Source organism: Cucurbita pepo, chromosome LG02 (assembly GCF_002806865.2).
Source record: "Cucurbita pepo subsp. pepo cultivar mu-cu-16 chromosome LG02, ASM280686v2, whole genome shotgun sequence".
Lineage (NCBI taxonomy): Eukaryota > Viridiplantae > Streptophyta > Magnoliopsida > Cucurbitales > Cucurbitaceae > Cucurbita > Cucurbita pepo.
In genome coordinates, this window is record NC_036639.1 from 13098269 (window position 1) to 13113872 (window position 15604).

The 15604-nt window shown below is 38.0% G+C and overlaps 3 protein-coding genes across 4 annotated transcripts; 1 reads left to right on the forward strand and 2 right to left on the reverse strand.

The window, feature by feature from the left end:
* LOC111788640 (WD repeat-containing protein 6) lies at positions 1 to 10711 on the forward strand. 2 transcript variants are annotated; one of them, XM_023669059.1, is made up of 20 exons: positions 1 to 232; positions 339 to 625; positions 705 to 831; positions 1004 to 1086; positions 1324 to 1517; positions 1609 to 1720; positions 2937 to 3019; positions 3150 to 3359; positions 3500 to 3859; positions 4201 to 4366; positions 5070 to 5258; positions 6228 to 6443; positions 6525 to 6617; positions 6717 to 6931; positions 7188 to 7715; positions 7802 to 7882; positions 7969 to 8054; positions 8587 to 9312; positions 9673 to 9826; positions 9913 to 10711. In XM_023669059.1, the coding sequence occupies exons 1-20, from the start codon at positions 109 to 111 to the stop codon at positions 9992 to 9994; spliced, it is 4116 nt and encodes a 1371-aa protein (XP_023524827.1). In that variant the 5' UTR covers positions 1 to 108; the 3' UTR covers positions 9995 to 10711. The 2 variants fall into 2 exon arrangements, with proteins under 2 accessions (XP_023524827.1, XP_023524828.1); XM_023669060.1 differs by lacking the exon at positions 1 to 232 and having other exon boundaries at positions 429 to 625; positions 730 to 831.
* LOC111788642 (chlorophyll a-b binding protein of LHCII type 1-like) lies at positions 10703 to 11690 on the reverse strand. Its single transcript, XM_023669061.1, has one exon. It carries the CDS (start codon positions 11625 to 11627, stop codon positions 10830 to 10832), a length of 798 nt encoding a protein of 265 aa, XP_023524829.1. The 5' UTR covers positions 11628 to 11690; the 3' UTR covers positions 10703 to 10829.
* A 1393-nt stretch (positions 11691 to 13083) lies between these two features.
* On the reverse strand, positions 13084 to 15155 carry LOC111789227 (S-adenosylmethionine synthase 2-like). The gene is made up of 2 exons (XM_023669926.1): positions 15043 to 15155; positions 13084 to 14410 (listed from the first exon to the last, which is right to left on the reverse strand). The coding sequence occupies exon 2, from the start codon at positions 14399 to 14401 to the stop codon at positions 13220 to 13222; it is 1182 nt and encodes a 393-aa protein (XP_023525694.1). The 5' UTR covers positions 14402 to 14410; positions 15043 to 15155; the 3' UTR covers positions 13084 to 13219.
* Between the last annotated feature and the right edge of the window lie 449 nt (positions 15156 to 15604).

Sequence of the window (15604 nt, forward strand, 5' to 3'; positions counted from 1 at the left end):
GCTCAAATATTCCGGCTGAAAATCGCCATACTTTCCGACCGATTCACCTCTGACGAATCCTACCGGAATCTCAATATCTGACACTAACAGCCGCAAGACGTAGCTGCCATGGCGGTGGAGGAAGAGCAGACCGAGTGGCATTTGCATAGCGGACAATACCTTGGAGAAATCTCAGCTCTATGCTTTCTCCATTTACCTCCTCAAATCTCCTCTCTTCCAATTCTCCTCGCAGGTACTCCTTACTCTTTCTCATTGTCTCAATGTTGCATTATTCCAATCTTCATCGAGTTCATAAGCGATTGCTGTATACCTCCATTATACTGATGGAAAACACACAGGCTCGGGTTCGGAGGTGCTGGCGTATAACTTGGAATCTGGAAATATGATAGAATCGTTTCGAGTATTTGAAGGGATTCGTGTTCATGGGATTTCATCAATGTCTTTGAGTTTCAGTGGAGCATCGTCTTGTACCAAGCTTGATTTCGTACTAGTTGTTTTCGGTGAAAAACGAGTTAAGTTATATCGTGTTAGCGTTGAAATGGTTGCTGAAGTTTGTGTCGATTTGGTTCCGTTATGTTCTTTGCCGAGGTTCAATCATTGGGTCTTGGATGCTTGCTTCTTGAAGGTATCAGTTCAGTTCAGTTCAGAATCATTTGTTTCAGTGGCTTAACTTGTATTAACTTTTAAATTGTCATCGGGAGTAGAGCCGTGACTCTTCTTCCTCGGCAGGTAGTGATAGCTGCGGCTATATAGCCATTGGATGCAGTGATAACTCTGTTCATGTTTGGGATACTTGTGAATCTAGAATGATTCTTGAAGTTGAATCACCAGGTTAGAGCTCGATGCTAATTTTATCAAGATGATTCTGCAATCGGAATGTTCAAATAAATTCATCGTTCTTTCTGTTTTTTCCCTTAATTTGGAGATTCCGGTGTTAACTTTTTGTCTTGGTTCCTTTTGAAGTTTTCTGCTTCTGACTCTGCTTTGTATTTATGTATATCAGAGAGTTGCCTCTTGTACTCAATGCGGTTGTGGGGTGATGCCATTGAAACTCTTCGAGTTGCATCTGGTACTATTTTTAACGAGGTAACAGATCTTTGTTTTCATTGAAACTCATGAATACTACTTTTTAAATTCAGAATCCGTTGCCTGTTTAATTTCAAATTTTTGAGATTTGGAATGTTGAGCATCCCCTCAACATCTGTAACTTAGGTGCGTCAAAGCTGTTGGCTGCTGCTCTACTTGATTTCCACCTCTATGCCTACCTGTCATTGTTGGTTCCATTTCAAATTCTAGCGTTTAAGCAGTTTTCACGTTTTGCAGATAATTGTTTGGGAAGTGGTTCCTTCAGAAGGTACTCTGAAAGATTGTGATGAAAAGAGTAATGACATTCAATTTGACCATTTGAAATATGAGGCTATGCATATTAGTAGGCTTGTGGGACACGAGGGTTCGATCTTTCGCATTACTTGGTCCTCTGATGGATCCAAACTGGTTTCTGTTTCTGATGATCGTAGGTGAATTTGTTTCTTGATTTTCTCTTGTTCTGATCTTCACGAATTATATCCTAATTCATATTGTTGTTCTTTTTTTTGGGTTTAACTTCAGTGCTCGCATTTGGAGGCTTAATGCAAAAAGGAGTGAGGCAGATAAACCTGAGGACGTTATTGTTCTGTTTGGCCACAATGCTAGAGTTTGGGACTGCTGTATCTATAATTCTGTGAGCTTCATCACATGCGTTAATTTTAGAGTGCTGTGCTAATATTCTACAGCCCATCATGTGCATTTTATGTGCTAGCATATCTTAACTGGAAATTATATGTTTTTTAAGAACTCATAATTCCTCAAGTTTATCAAGTTGGGAATCCTAAATAAGATATATTGAATGGAAGATCATTGTTTATAAATATGTGAACTGTGCTTTTCATTATTTGAAATATTGGATCTTCCATCTTTCCCTTGGATTGGGGATCTTTTCCTCCGTAATTCTGTACTTTCAATGAAATTGTTCCGTATAAAAAAACCATGGCCTCCCCCTCCTGAGGTTGAAAATACCTGCAACTCTATTTTTATTAGAAATAAGAAAATAATTTTCATTGATTGAGTGAAAAGTACAACCAAATATCGACCCTAAAACTAACCTTGCCACATAATGTACAAAAATCCCTGCAAATTTGTGTAAATTCCGTTTGGGGAATAACTGCAATTTACAAGAGTAAAGGAATTCAAAAGGGAATCGTTGACCTTAGCTATTTCTGATGCCTCAATCCACCCTCTGCCCATATCATTGAAGCCTGTTTCATCTCTTTCTTTCCGTATAGTATACCCATAGGGTTGCCTTCACTGTATTCAACCAGATGATCTTTGCCTCTCCTTAATGAATCTGTGACCTCAGAGCAGCTGCTTTCAATTCTCCTTTCTAGTTGAGTGGAAGGTCCGGTGTAGGTTTTATAATATTAGGTGTCAACTCCCCAAACGTAAGGTCCATAATAAGTTCACCTTTTTGGGGTTGCCAGCTTCCCAAATTGCAAAGGAAAGAACTTTGAAAAAAGCAAAATCAGTACCGGTCAGATTTTGTGCCAAGGAATTTACTGAGAACTGCCCTGAACTCAGTACTTTTCATATTCTTTCGTTATCTGTCTATCTTACTTGCTCCTCTGCCAAACCTTTCATCCAAGTTTCTTCTTGCTGTGATGTTCCTGTTAAGAGTTTCTCAGTCCCAAAAATCGCTTGCCTAGTTCAAAATTCTAGAGATCATTTTTTACACAACTTAAGTTTTTCCAAGATGTTTAAAAACCAATTGCAACAGTGCATCTCTTTTTATATATCATTTCTACTTTGAGTTCTATTTAGCTATACCAAAACAAGAAGTCTGGTTGTATTTCCTTGTTTGTTTTTTAATATTAACTTACTGTTCTTTTGGGTAATCATTGTAGTTGATAATCACTGCTGGTGAGGATTGTACATGTCGCGCTTGGGGATTAGATGGAAAACAGCTGGAAATGATAAAGGAGCATATGTGAGCCATGAAGACTTATCTGTTTTGACAAAAATCTTTGACATTTTTACCTCTTATGCATATATTATATAACTATCCAGGGAGCCTTTCCATGACATACTTTTTTTTTCCCTCTTTTTCCTTTCTTCAGAGGGAGAGGTGTATGGAGATGTTTGTATGATCCAATGTCCTCTCTTCTTATTACTGCTGGCTTTGATTCTTCTATTAAAGTGCATCAGCTAAACATATCTTTATCCGGGACCTCCAATGACCCTGTGGAAATTACTAGCAGTAGTATGAAAAGAGAGTTTTTCACTAGTTGTATTCCAAAATCATTGGATCATAATGGACTTATGGACAGGTTAGGTTTATTTTCGAGGGAGCTCCTTCAATATTTCTTGTAGATGTTTACTCATCACTGAATATTTCTTTATTCATTTGCCTGTTTTAGAGCTGGGAGTGGCAATCACGGTTAACATTTATTTTTCTTTAATTTTGCAGCAAAAGTGAGTATGTGCGCTGCTTATGGTTTTCGTCTGAATTTACACTCTATGTTGCTACCAACCGTGGTTATTTGTATCATGCTACATTATCTGATGCCATGGATGTAAAGTGGACTAAAGTTATTCATATTAATGAAGAGGTTCCAATTGTTTGCATGGATTTATTTCCCTCAAGTCCATCTAGAGTTTCCTGTGAAGCTGATGATTGGGTTGCTCTTGGAGATGGTCAAGGAAGAATGACGGTTTTAAGAGTTCTAGGAAATTCAAATGCCCCTAAACTTCATCTCTCGTTTAATTGGTCCGCTGAAGCAGAGAGACAGCTTTTAGGAACCTTTTGGTGCAAGTCACTTGGATTCAGGTTAACACCACTTCTTATTTCAACTCTGATAATGATGTCACAATTAACTGAGGTATTTGTATGAGCTGTGGTTGGACGTGAGTGTGTGTCTGATAGATCCTTTAATCTTTCATTTCATTTTCTGGCTGACAGACATGAGATCCATGTGAGTCTGAAGGCAAAATTTCTAGCAATCTTGATTGTGCATTGGTTTCTTTTTGAAGTCTAAAGACCAGTCTTTGATTTCTCTAAAAAGATATGTAGAAATATTCACCTTTTAGGTACTTGTATCCTTGACAAGAACTGCAGAGAGAGTTTGAATATCATTTGCTGATTTTAATTTCTTTCTATATATTATGTAGGTACATCTTCACTGCTGATCCTAGAGGAGTATTGAAACTCTGGAGGTTAAATGATCATGTACCAGATTCTCAGAATGGCGAAAATTGTAATGTATCTCTCATTGCAAAATACGTATCATGCTTTGGCTTGAGGATTATGTGTTTGGATGCGTCATTTGAGGAAGAGGTGCCTTTTCTCTTTCTCTAAATTTTTTGTTAAGTGCAGCGTTACTACCATTGGTGATGTCATGTTTTAGAATTAACCTAAATATCAATGCATTAGACTTTATTCAACCAGCCTCACTTGTGATCTTTGACCCCATTAGCGTGGTGCATTATGTGCAAATACAATTTGGAGGACTTGAACCATCTTTTATGGCTCTGCCTGTTTGTCTTTTTCGGTAGACTTTTGGATTTCCATGGTTCTTAAATTTTAGTTTATGTGCAACGATGGAGAAAGTTGTATTGAGTTCTTTTTTTTTAAGAGGATAGGATGTGTATTTTTAGCAAGCTGATTTTATGGCAATTTTGTATAATATTTGGTTCGAAAGAAACCTGAGAACCTTTCTAGTTATTGATAGGTCTGGGAGGAAGCTTGGGGGTGGCGCATTCTAATGCTTCCATTTGGGGCACTCACATAACTCTTTTCAATTTCTTTATTATTATTTTTTAAATCTAGTAACCAACAGCAAGGGCCTCTTTTTGTGATTTTTTCCATTTTCCCTTCTCGTTGTCCCGCTGTTGGCAGGCACTTTTGTGGTCCTATATGCATTGTCGTTCATCCTAATGAAAGCTGGTTTTTTTATAAAAAAAAATCCATGTTATCTTTCGGCACATAATGGATGATAATGTTAATCTTTCCTCAATTTTTAATGCACTTACTTTTGCAGATTGTGGTGTGTGGTGATGTACGTGGTAATCTTACTCTATTCCCTTTATCGAAGGACTTATCACTTGATAATCCAATAACAACAGAAGTAAAGATAATTCCAACCTGTTACTTCAAAGGAGCTCATGGTATATCAACTGTGACCAGTGTTGTGATCAGATTGGACTCATGCCAAACAGAAATACACTCAGTACTACCTCTTCTTTTCCCTTAATAAATTCTCTATATTTGAGGCATTAAATTTTTCTTTATATACTAGCAGAAATAAGAAAATTAGACCGAGAACCTCATTTGGACATGAGGTCCGCCATGGATTTTTTTTTTGTTCTTTAGGAGCATGGCGACATTTACAACTGCTAGTATAATTCCACATGCATTTCACTGTCTACAATTTCTTTAGATTTGAACTTAGAATGCTATAAAATCAGCTAATGTAGTACAATGGGTGGGTGGGTGACGTGGTCAACTTTCTTTTATTCTCTATTGGATAATTATATAAAAAAAATGGAATCAAATAATTGTCGGTCTTTTTTTTTCCTTGAGAACTAAGTTTATGATTTCAGGAAGGCGGAAGAGTGCTAAATATAAAACGTTTTCCTTATATCTTACTCTGCTGTTGCAATTACTACATGCTAAACACGATGCGGAGAGATTAACATTAAGGCCTTAGACTACTGGAAAGATAGTGATGGTTCTGATTGAAAAGGCTACAAATCATTTCCTAAGAAAATGTGCAGAGATTATGCATATTATACTGTTAAAAGAAAAAAGATATTCCCAACTACTTTGTTTAAAAAGATATAGTGCATAAAATTTTGTTGATGTTCTCTATCTAACTTGTAGGCTTATTGTCACTGACTCGTACTGAGGTGCATTCCTTGTGATATGTAACACTGATCATCATGTGTTTGATTACAACTGTTTTTCCAGAGTTTCTTTCTTCTTTTCTGGATTAGAACAAGAAACTTTTCTTATGGTTTATTCGTAGGGATAACATTAATCCCACTGTTAATAGTGTTAATTATTGAATACAATAATATTTTTTTCCTTTATAGACAAAATTTCAGCTATGAATGGTGTTTAGAGTCATCTTTGTTCTGATGCAATTGGTTTGTGGAGATTTTGTCTTGACGGTCTGTTGCTGTTTGCTCTTGTTCAGACTGGTGCAGATGGATGCATATGTCATATGGAATATGTGAAACTCAAAGACCAGAAACTTTTGGAGTTCATAGGGATGAAGCAAGTCAGAGAGTTGACTTCAGTGCAATCTCTCTTCTATGATCAAAATTCTTTTCTTGATTTGACAAGCAATCTTTATGCAATTGGCTTTGCATCCACAGATTTCCTTATATGGAACTTAATCACTGAATCAAAGGTTTATTCTATCTCTTTCTTACGCATGCAATTTGCAACTTTCTTTTTTCATTTGGATCTCAAACAACGTTGATTGGAGCAGGTATTGCAAATACAATGTGGTGGATGGCGGCGTCCTTATTCTCATTATCTTGGTGATGTACCAGAACTCAAGAACTGTTTTGCATATGTCAAGGTTTTTCCTCACCTCTCTCTATTTCATGTCTGTCATCTCTCTTTGTAAGATATCAAGATCGTCCCTTGGAGTTTATGACTTTTCTTGTTTTTACTTCAGGATGAAATTATCTATATCCATAGATATTGGGTTTCAGACGGTGGGAAAAAAATATTTCCTCAAAATTTGCACGTACAATTCCATGGCAGAGAGCTGCATTCTTTACGTTTTATACCTGAAGACGTTGAACCTAAAGCTGATAACAAGCATGACATCTTATCCAGATCTAGCTGGATTGTAACTGGTTGTGAAGATGGGACTGTGAGGTTGACTAGGTATGTTGTTGTTGTTATTATTATTGTTATTATTACTAGTATTATTTGTCTCTAGCATCAAACTCAAAATTAAAAAACTAACCGGTAAATATTTGATGAATATATCTCCCAACTGCTAAGGCACTGGACATGTTTACAGCATATTTATCCCTATTTTATTGAAGAAAAGAAGGTTACTCTTCAGTTTTCCTTGTTCCAGAAAATAGTGTTAAGACTAGATAAGAAGCCTGTTTGATGCAGTTGTATGATGGTGTAGGTATACTCCTAGCACCAATAATTGGTCTGCTTCAAATTTACTTGGAGAGCATGTTGGTGGATCAGCTGTGAGATCCATATGCTACATATCAAAAGTACACTTGATTTCGTCAGATGGAACCATTATGCCTGATGTTAAAGATATACAAGAATCTGACCCAGACTTGACAGAAAATCCTGTTTTACTAATTTCAGCTGGTGCGAAGCGAGTATTAACTTCTTGGCTACAGAAGCATAGGAAACTAGAGAAAATGGAAGGAACAAGTGCTTGTTTACGACAGAATGAAGAAGTTAGAAATGAGCCCTCTAGATTGGCATCGTCTATTTCCTTCAAGTGGCTTTCTACTGATATGCCAACCAAGCGTTCAAGTTCTCATAGAAATTCATACAATATAAGGGAAGATGCTGAATCCAATTTACTTCAAGAAAAAGAGGAGTTGAGCCTTAAATCTTGTCCTGTAGAAAAATATGAAGATGATTGGAGATACTTGGCAGTTACTGGATTTCTTGTTAAACATTTTAATTCAAGGTTTGTGTTTTTTTCTATGTTTTTTTTTCTTTGTTATTCGTTTCTTAAAATTTAGTTTTCATCAAGATTTCTTTTTGGCTTTCCAGGATTACTGTCTGTTTCATCGTTGTTGCATGTTCAGATGCCACGCTTTCACTCCGAGCTCTAATTTTACCTAATCGATTATGGTAAATATGAGAAAAACGATTAACTAACAGTGCAACTTATTGTGTGCTTATATTTCATAGACGGTTTCCTAATTAGTTTTCTGCAGGTTTGATGTTGCTTCACTGGTTCCTGTAGGATCACCAGTTTTGACGCTACAGCACGTAGTTGTTCCAAAATTTCACCCTAATGGAGGTGTGTCTATTTCACTTTCCCATTTTGTGTTGTAGTTGGAAAAAGTCATGCTAGAATTTCTGTCGTTCAAGTCTTAATTTGGCCGACTCTATTCCAGAAGCATCATTATTTTTTAATTACTCAACATAAAGCATACCCAGTGTATCATTTGGATTTTAAAACCGGAACCCCTTCATTCCCTTTTGCTTCTCAACTCACATGTTATTTTTAGCTAAAACGTGAGCCAAATGGCCTGCTTGCTCCATTATTTGGTGGGCTGATCATAGTATTGTCATATTTCTTATGTTTGGAACTCCAAACCACAGTTCTTTAATATCACAGCACCACCCTATTATTCATATTTATTACACAAGATGTCTGACAGGTCGACCATACTGCTGTCTTGAAAGAATTAAGAATGGTTCAGTTGCATGGAGAGTTTCATGGTCCCTAAAAAGGGGGAAAACTATGAATTGGTGTATTGCATTAGTTTTTTGTCAAGTATTTCATAGCTTGAATCTCTTTTACTATTGTCTAATAAAGTTTATTTCAGCTGGACAAACTCTATTTGGGAATGTTTATATCGTCATTAGTGGAGCCACTGATGGAAGTATTGCATTTTGGGATCTGACTGGAAATATTGAAGCATTCATGAAGCGTCTCTCTTCTCTTCATCAGGAAATGTTCATTGATTTTCAGAAACGGCCTCGTACAGGAAGAGGAAGTCAGGGTGGCAGGTGGCGGAGATCTTTAAGTACTGTGACCCAAGGTCAATCAAGCAAAGATTTGATTACTAAGAAAGATGGAGACGATACCATCTTAAGTATACAAAATCAAGTTCCTTGCAAAGGCTCATCCAAAGCGGACATATCTGAAGCCGATACAGTTTGCTCAGAACCTGTTTGTTGTGCTTCTTCTGAACTAGTTCTAACTTCCGACAATTCTTCCTCTAAGATGAGTGAAATACGGCCAATTCATGTTCTAACCAATGTCCATCAATCTGGCGTGAATTGTCTCCATGTAGCGGCTGTAAACAGTGCTGAATGTGTTAATAATTGTTTCTTGTACCATGTGATCAGTGGTGGTGACGATCAAGCACTTCAATGTCTTACATTTGATTTGTCATTTCTCTCTGAAAGCCCTATTTCTGAAATAATGGAATCTGAATCTGAAAGTATGAAGAGGTTCATTCTTCACAGTGAAGACTGTAATCGTAAATATATGGTTAGGTTCCTCAGGTCTCACAAAATTGCATCAGCTCACAGTTCTGCTATAAAAGGTAAAAGAAAAGAAATCTTTATGATTTTCCATTTTTAGATTCTGCTTTAAATGTCGATCCAGAGTCTCAGACCTCTTGGTCTCAAATGAAAATGTATTTACTCAATCCCATCTAATGTGCCTTTTCATACTTTGTTTCATCATCCTATGCGCGCACTTCACACGTTCAAGAAGGTTAGTAATTCATATTAGGATACTGTGAAAAGCATGCTGAAACCTGGTGTTCTTTCGAGTTAAACGTTCACAACTTTCCAAAATTTATTTGCGCACACGGCATTTTTTTTAAAACTTTATAACAAGACTTTCTTGCAGCATTATTGACAAACTAGTGAAAGATCTGATATCTCTTTACCTTGCATAGGTGTCTGGACAGATGGGATTTGGGTGTTTTCTACTGGTCTTGATCAGAGGATCAGGTGTTGGAAACTTGAGGCCCAGGGGAAATTGGTTGAGTATACATACTTGATCATTACTGTGCCAGAACCGGAGGCCATTGATGCTAGAGCCTGTGACAAGTTAGTGGAACGTTTAACTCAATTACCTAATGAAACTTATCACTACATTAGTTTGACCCTCGTTTCTTGTCTTTATTTCTCTTCAGGAACCATTATCAAATTGCTGTAGCTGGAAGAGGCATGCAAGTTGTTGTGTTTTCTACATCCTTTGATACTGGCAGAAGATGAAGATGTGAAATAATCTTGACATGTGATAGCTTGCGAATTCAATTACGGGGGAACATATTCTCTTACAGGACAATAATACATACCCCTTAGCAAGGTACTCCCCACCATCAGAAAGACTCTTAGCCCACATGATCCAACTAAATCTGTACCCCTTGTGCCTGGCCTGTACTCTTTTGTACATTTTTCAGCCAATAGCTGACAGCCACCTGTTCTATTACTCGACCAGCTATGCGCTTCCAGCCCATTCCTTTTCCTTCAAGAGTTGTTATTCAGTGGGGGCCCTTCACCCGTCTCTGTCTTTCTTCCCTTGATTATTCTATGGCCTTAAATGAATCTTAATGGGGCCTATCGACATGGTTTTTCATCTCTCCATACTGAGGATTCTGCATATGGTCTCTTTTCATAACGGTAACAGTAGTCTGACCTTAGAGAAAAGACTAGAAAAAATTTCTCTGTGCTTTAGTATCATTAAGTTATTTGTAGCTCAATGTTGAGTTCGAGTATAGTATGACTCCAAATAGTTACACAGCTAAGAGAATTTGACTAATAGGTTTTTATCCCTTTTGTCATATTTGCCATGTTCATGGAGAATGATAAGATGCACGTTCAACTTTGAGCTGCATATGGCTTTTCACTTCAATTTACTGCTGTTCTGTATAAACGATTTATAGTTTTTTCTGTACTTTCAAGGGATCAATAAAGCAGCAATTTGCGCAAGATAGTTTTGTTGATTATAATAGTGATTGCTGATCTTCAATATTTTGATAGTACAGTTTACAGGCTATGCGCTCAAAGTAGTGAAATTGAAAGCTTGTTCAAACATGACTCGATGGTTTCACTTCCCAGGTACAAAGTTGGTAGCATAAGCCCATGCATTGTTGTTGACAGGATCAGCAAGGTGATCTGCGAGGTTTTCCAAAGGACCTTTTCCTGTTACAATGGCCTGCACAAAGTACCCGAACATGGAAAACATTGCGAGACGACCGTTCTTAAGTTCTTTCACCTTAAGCTCTGCAAATGCCTCTGGATCATCGGCCAGCCCGAGGGGATCAAAGCTGCCACCTGGGTAGATGGGATCGGTAATTTCTCCAAGAGGTCCTCCTGCAATACGGTAACCTTCAACTGCACCCATAAGCACTACTTGACATGCCCAAATGGCCAAAATGCTCTGTGCATGAACAAGACTTGGGTTTCCAAGATAGTCAAGGCCACCCTCACTGAAGATTTGGGAACCAGCCTTGAACCAAACTGCTTCACCAAACTTGACTCCATTTCTGGAAAGAAGCTCTGGGAATACACATCCAAGAGCCCCAAGCATGGCCCATCTACTGTGAATCACTTCGAGCTCTCGGTTCTTAGCGAAGGTCTCAGGGTCAGCTGATAGACCTGCAGTGTCCCAACCATAATCACCAGGGAATTCTCCTGTCAGGTAAGATGGAGGCTCACCAGAGAATGGTCCGAGGTACTTAACACGGTCGGGACCATACCATGGGCTGCCTGAGGAAGAAGCTGGCTTTCCAGACTTCCTCATTGAGACTCTTCCATTGCTGCGAACCGAGGAAAACAGCTCGGTTGGTGCATTCAAAGGAACAGCTTTTCCAGTGAAGGTAGATGAAAGAGCCATGGCTGCCATGCCTACCAACTTTAGCCCAAAGTAAGTCCCGCTTTTGAATTGAAGTTATTGATGAATTGAATGAAGTATGAAATGTTCTTATATAGTGTCTGGTGAGACCCACAAAGGCTATCCTTGTGGATCTCTTCATCCTCTTCCAATTGGTTGATGAGGAGATATCTAGAAATCAATAATCTCCATTATCTCACTCAGCCAATCAAGGAACCTTATAGATTTCGTTTAATTGATCAGAATACTAATCTTGTAAATGATAAGAGGCCTCTGGTGGTCCTCAAGCTGACTCCAAGGATATATTCACAGGCTGTATACATTGACAAGTTAGTGGCAGTTGCGACAAATAAGCCACGATGAGAAGTTTAGAAATAATCCATCCTACAAGAATGCTCTTTGAAGCCATATCTGTGGAGCAATCTTCCACAATCTTATTTTGGGCGATGAGAATTGAGTTTTAAACCCTGCTTTTGATGAGTTTATTCTTTGATGGAGTATGTTTTATTCAATTTGAACATATCTCAATTGGTTAAGAACCTTTACTCTCGACCAACAAGTTAAAGATTTATGGAAGAATTTTTGTGACATTTACAAGATTATAACATGTTCATAAGGCCAACATATTTTATAATTTCATAACATAGAATTGTTATTGAAAATTTTAGAGCCTCCTTTTCCAAAGTGAGGACAACCTTTTCAATTAGTACTTAACTTAAAAATAAAAGTTTTGAACTTTAAACTTTGCATTTCTGCCGAAAAATACTCTAATTCTCTTTACAATGACATTATTACCTTCGATATTTCAAAAAAATTTCAAAACTATTATTAGAGTAAAAATAAAAAGTACATTAAAAATTATACGAAAAGTCGAAGTCAATATGTCTGAATGTCGTTTCTTTCAAACTTAATCCACACAAGTGTTTTAGTCACTCCCATGTTTTAGATCAACACTATGCTAATTTTCTATCAGAACACTCTAACTTCTAGCCCGAACACTCCCAACTTCTAATCTAATGATAGTTTCGAACAGCATCTATAAAAGACTAATAGTAATACTCAATTTTTTAAAAAAATAAAATTATTTAAAGAAAATGTGACTTAAATGACAGTATTCTTGCCAAGTACTAAGAGCACATAGTATTTTTCTATTTAGATCGTTGGAGAGAGAATGGGGAAAAAAACTAAAGAACCCTAGTTTTAACCATAACCATCAGAACCTTTTAGATCGCTACTAATTATTGATAAACAAATACATTTTACACCACCTTACTAAATTAAGCCCTAAATAAAAGGTCAAACAGCCAATATGACTTATTGTCACAGTCAACGCAGACATTTACTTTCAGTACCAACAAGAATTTGAACTTGGAAAGAATCCCCTTTCATATTATAACAACCGGTACAAAAAGGATACATCATCAACGTAAAATAACCAACAACAAAAGAAAGGGCAAAAATAAAAGAAAAAAAAGTAACAAAGAGATAGAACATTAGCAGCTACTACCTTAGATTGTATAAGGGCAGCACACACATTATTCATCCAGTAGTAACAAAGCTCGGCTTCCCAATTTCCATGGCCGTTCTCAACAGAGCAACCCATCTCAAGATTGAGGCTTCTCCCATTTGAGGGGCTTCACAACTTCCCAGGTGAAATCTGGGTCATCCCTTCCGAAGTGTCCATATGCGGCTGTCTTCAAGAATCTGCCATTCCCACCTCTCTTCAAGTCCAGGTTGATGGTGATCATTCCGGGTCTGAAGTCGAAGTTCTCCTTCACGATCTTGAGAATCTCCTTGTCGGGTATCTTCCCGGTTCCATACGTGTCGACAAAGACTGACAATGGCTCAGGCACACCAATGGCATAAGACACCTGAACAATTGCTCTCCGAGCAAGGTCACTGGCTACAATGCTCTTAGCAGCCTGCCTAACAATGTAAGCACCACTTCTGTCCACTTTGGTTGGGTCCTTTCCGGAGAAAGCGCCTCCCCCGTGAGCTCCCCATCCACCGTAAGTGTCAATGATGATCTTACGACCGGTAAGACCTGCATCTCCGTGAGGTCCACCGATGACGAAGCGGCCAGAGGGATTGAGGTGGAAGATGGTCTTCTCATCAAGGTACTTCTCGGGGATGACAGGCTTGATCACATGCTCCTTAAGGTCAGCTGCAATCTCATCGTTCGTGACGGTTTCATCGTGCTGAGTAGAGATGAGAACTGTGTGGACTCGAACAGGGACCATGGCACCCTTATCATTATAGTACTCTACAGTAACTTGGGTTTTACCGTCAGGTCTCAACCATGGGCAGGTACCATTCTTCCTCACCTCAGTGAGGCGAGCGCCGAGCTTCGTTGCAAGGACATGACTAAGGGGCATGAGCTCTGGGGTCTCATCTGTGGCATAGCCAAACATGTGGCCTTGGTCACCAGCACCAATGTCCTCGGGTCGCTTAGTGAAATGTCCATGGACACCTTGGGCAATATCAGGGCTCTGTTGCTCAATGTTGACAAGGACCTTACAGTTATCAGCATCAAGACCCACATCATCCGAGATGAACCCAATTGAACGGCAAGTATCTCGGACTATCTTCTCATAATCAACATCGGCCTTGGTTGTAATCTCTCCAAAAACCATAACCATGTTAGTCTTGGTGCAGGTCTCACAAGCAACCTTGCTATCAGGATCTTGGGCAAGGCAAGCATCAAGAACTGCATCAGAGATCTGGTCACAGAGCTTGTCTGGGTGACCCTCGTTCACAGACTCAGATGTAAATAGAAAGGTCTCCATTCTCCCAAACTGCAAGGAAAAGAATACACACAGAAAAATCTCCTTCAGTATTCAAATATAGAGAATTTATGAGCTCAGCAACAAAGAATAAACATATGAACTTATCCTAGAAATTTTCAATCTGCAAAGGAACATTTCACCTCGAATAAGAATCAGCATCCTATAATTCGAAAACGTTTATACTCCCAAAACACAAAACCTAGCGAAAACAAATTGAAATCCGCAATAACAGATAGAAATCCACAACACTAGAGTTTACCAAAATTAGAAACCAATATTAAAAAAAGATTACAATCGAACATTCCTTTTGCAATCTCAATTAACTAATTCAGATCAGCAGCGCACTTGCAAGAACCAGATCTTCAAAACAAAAAACGACAACAACCACTCAAAAAACCAACCCGAAAAACAAAAGCTCTTAGAGCGCCGTCAGATCCGAGAGGAATTCCGACAAAAACAAATACAACACAACAGCATCCCCACACAATGAAGCCCAAAACGAACAAAATTTCAGAAACCCTAAAAGTGGGAACAAACAAACACAAGACCCAATGACTTCAAAAGCAGAAACATCCATTTCTCCCTCAACTCACACACACACACACAAACACAGAGGAAGCCATTAAAGAGAGAGAATGAACCTGGAAAAGGAAAAATCTGTGAAATGAGTTAAGAGAGAAGGCGAACTTTCAGAGCAGAGAGACCCAAAGAAGAGGAATCGGCGCTCGATGACACGAAGATACGAAGCAGTCGCGGCTCGTATTTATAGAGAGAAATAGCGCTGACGACCGGTTACCGATACAGCCGGTGGGAATTATCCTTTTTCGGAGATTGGTGTAAAAATCTTCCCCTTCAACCACACCATTTGGTTCGTTGCTTTAATCAGGATTATTATTTTGTTTTCAATTAATTAAATTTCCTTATCCAAATTTTAATTTTAATTTTTAACTTTTAATTATGATAAGGGCAAATTTGTAATTTTATTTTTATAAATTATAAGCATCAAAATTTTAATTTAATTTTTAAAATATTTACAATCCATTCTCTCCCTCAAATTTTTTATTTAGAAAAAAAAAAATACAAAAAAACCACCGAAGAACTATACATTTTTAAGGTCCACCTTCTTTTTCCGTGGCTAAATTATAGGAACTCTAAAATTAAGCGTGTTTTGCTTGAAGCAATTCTAGTTTTACAATGAAACGT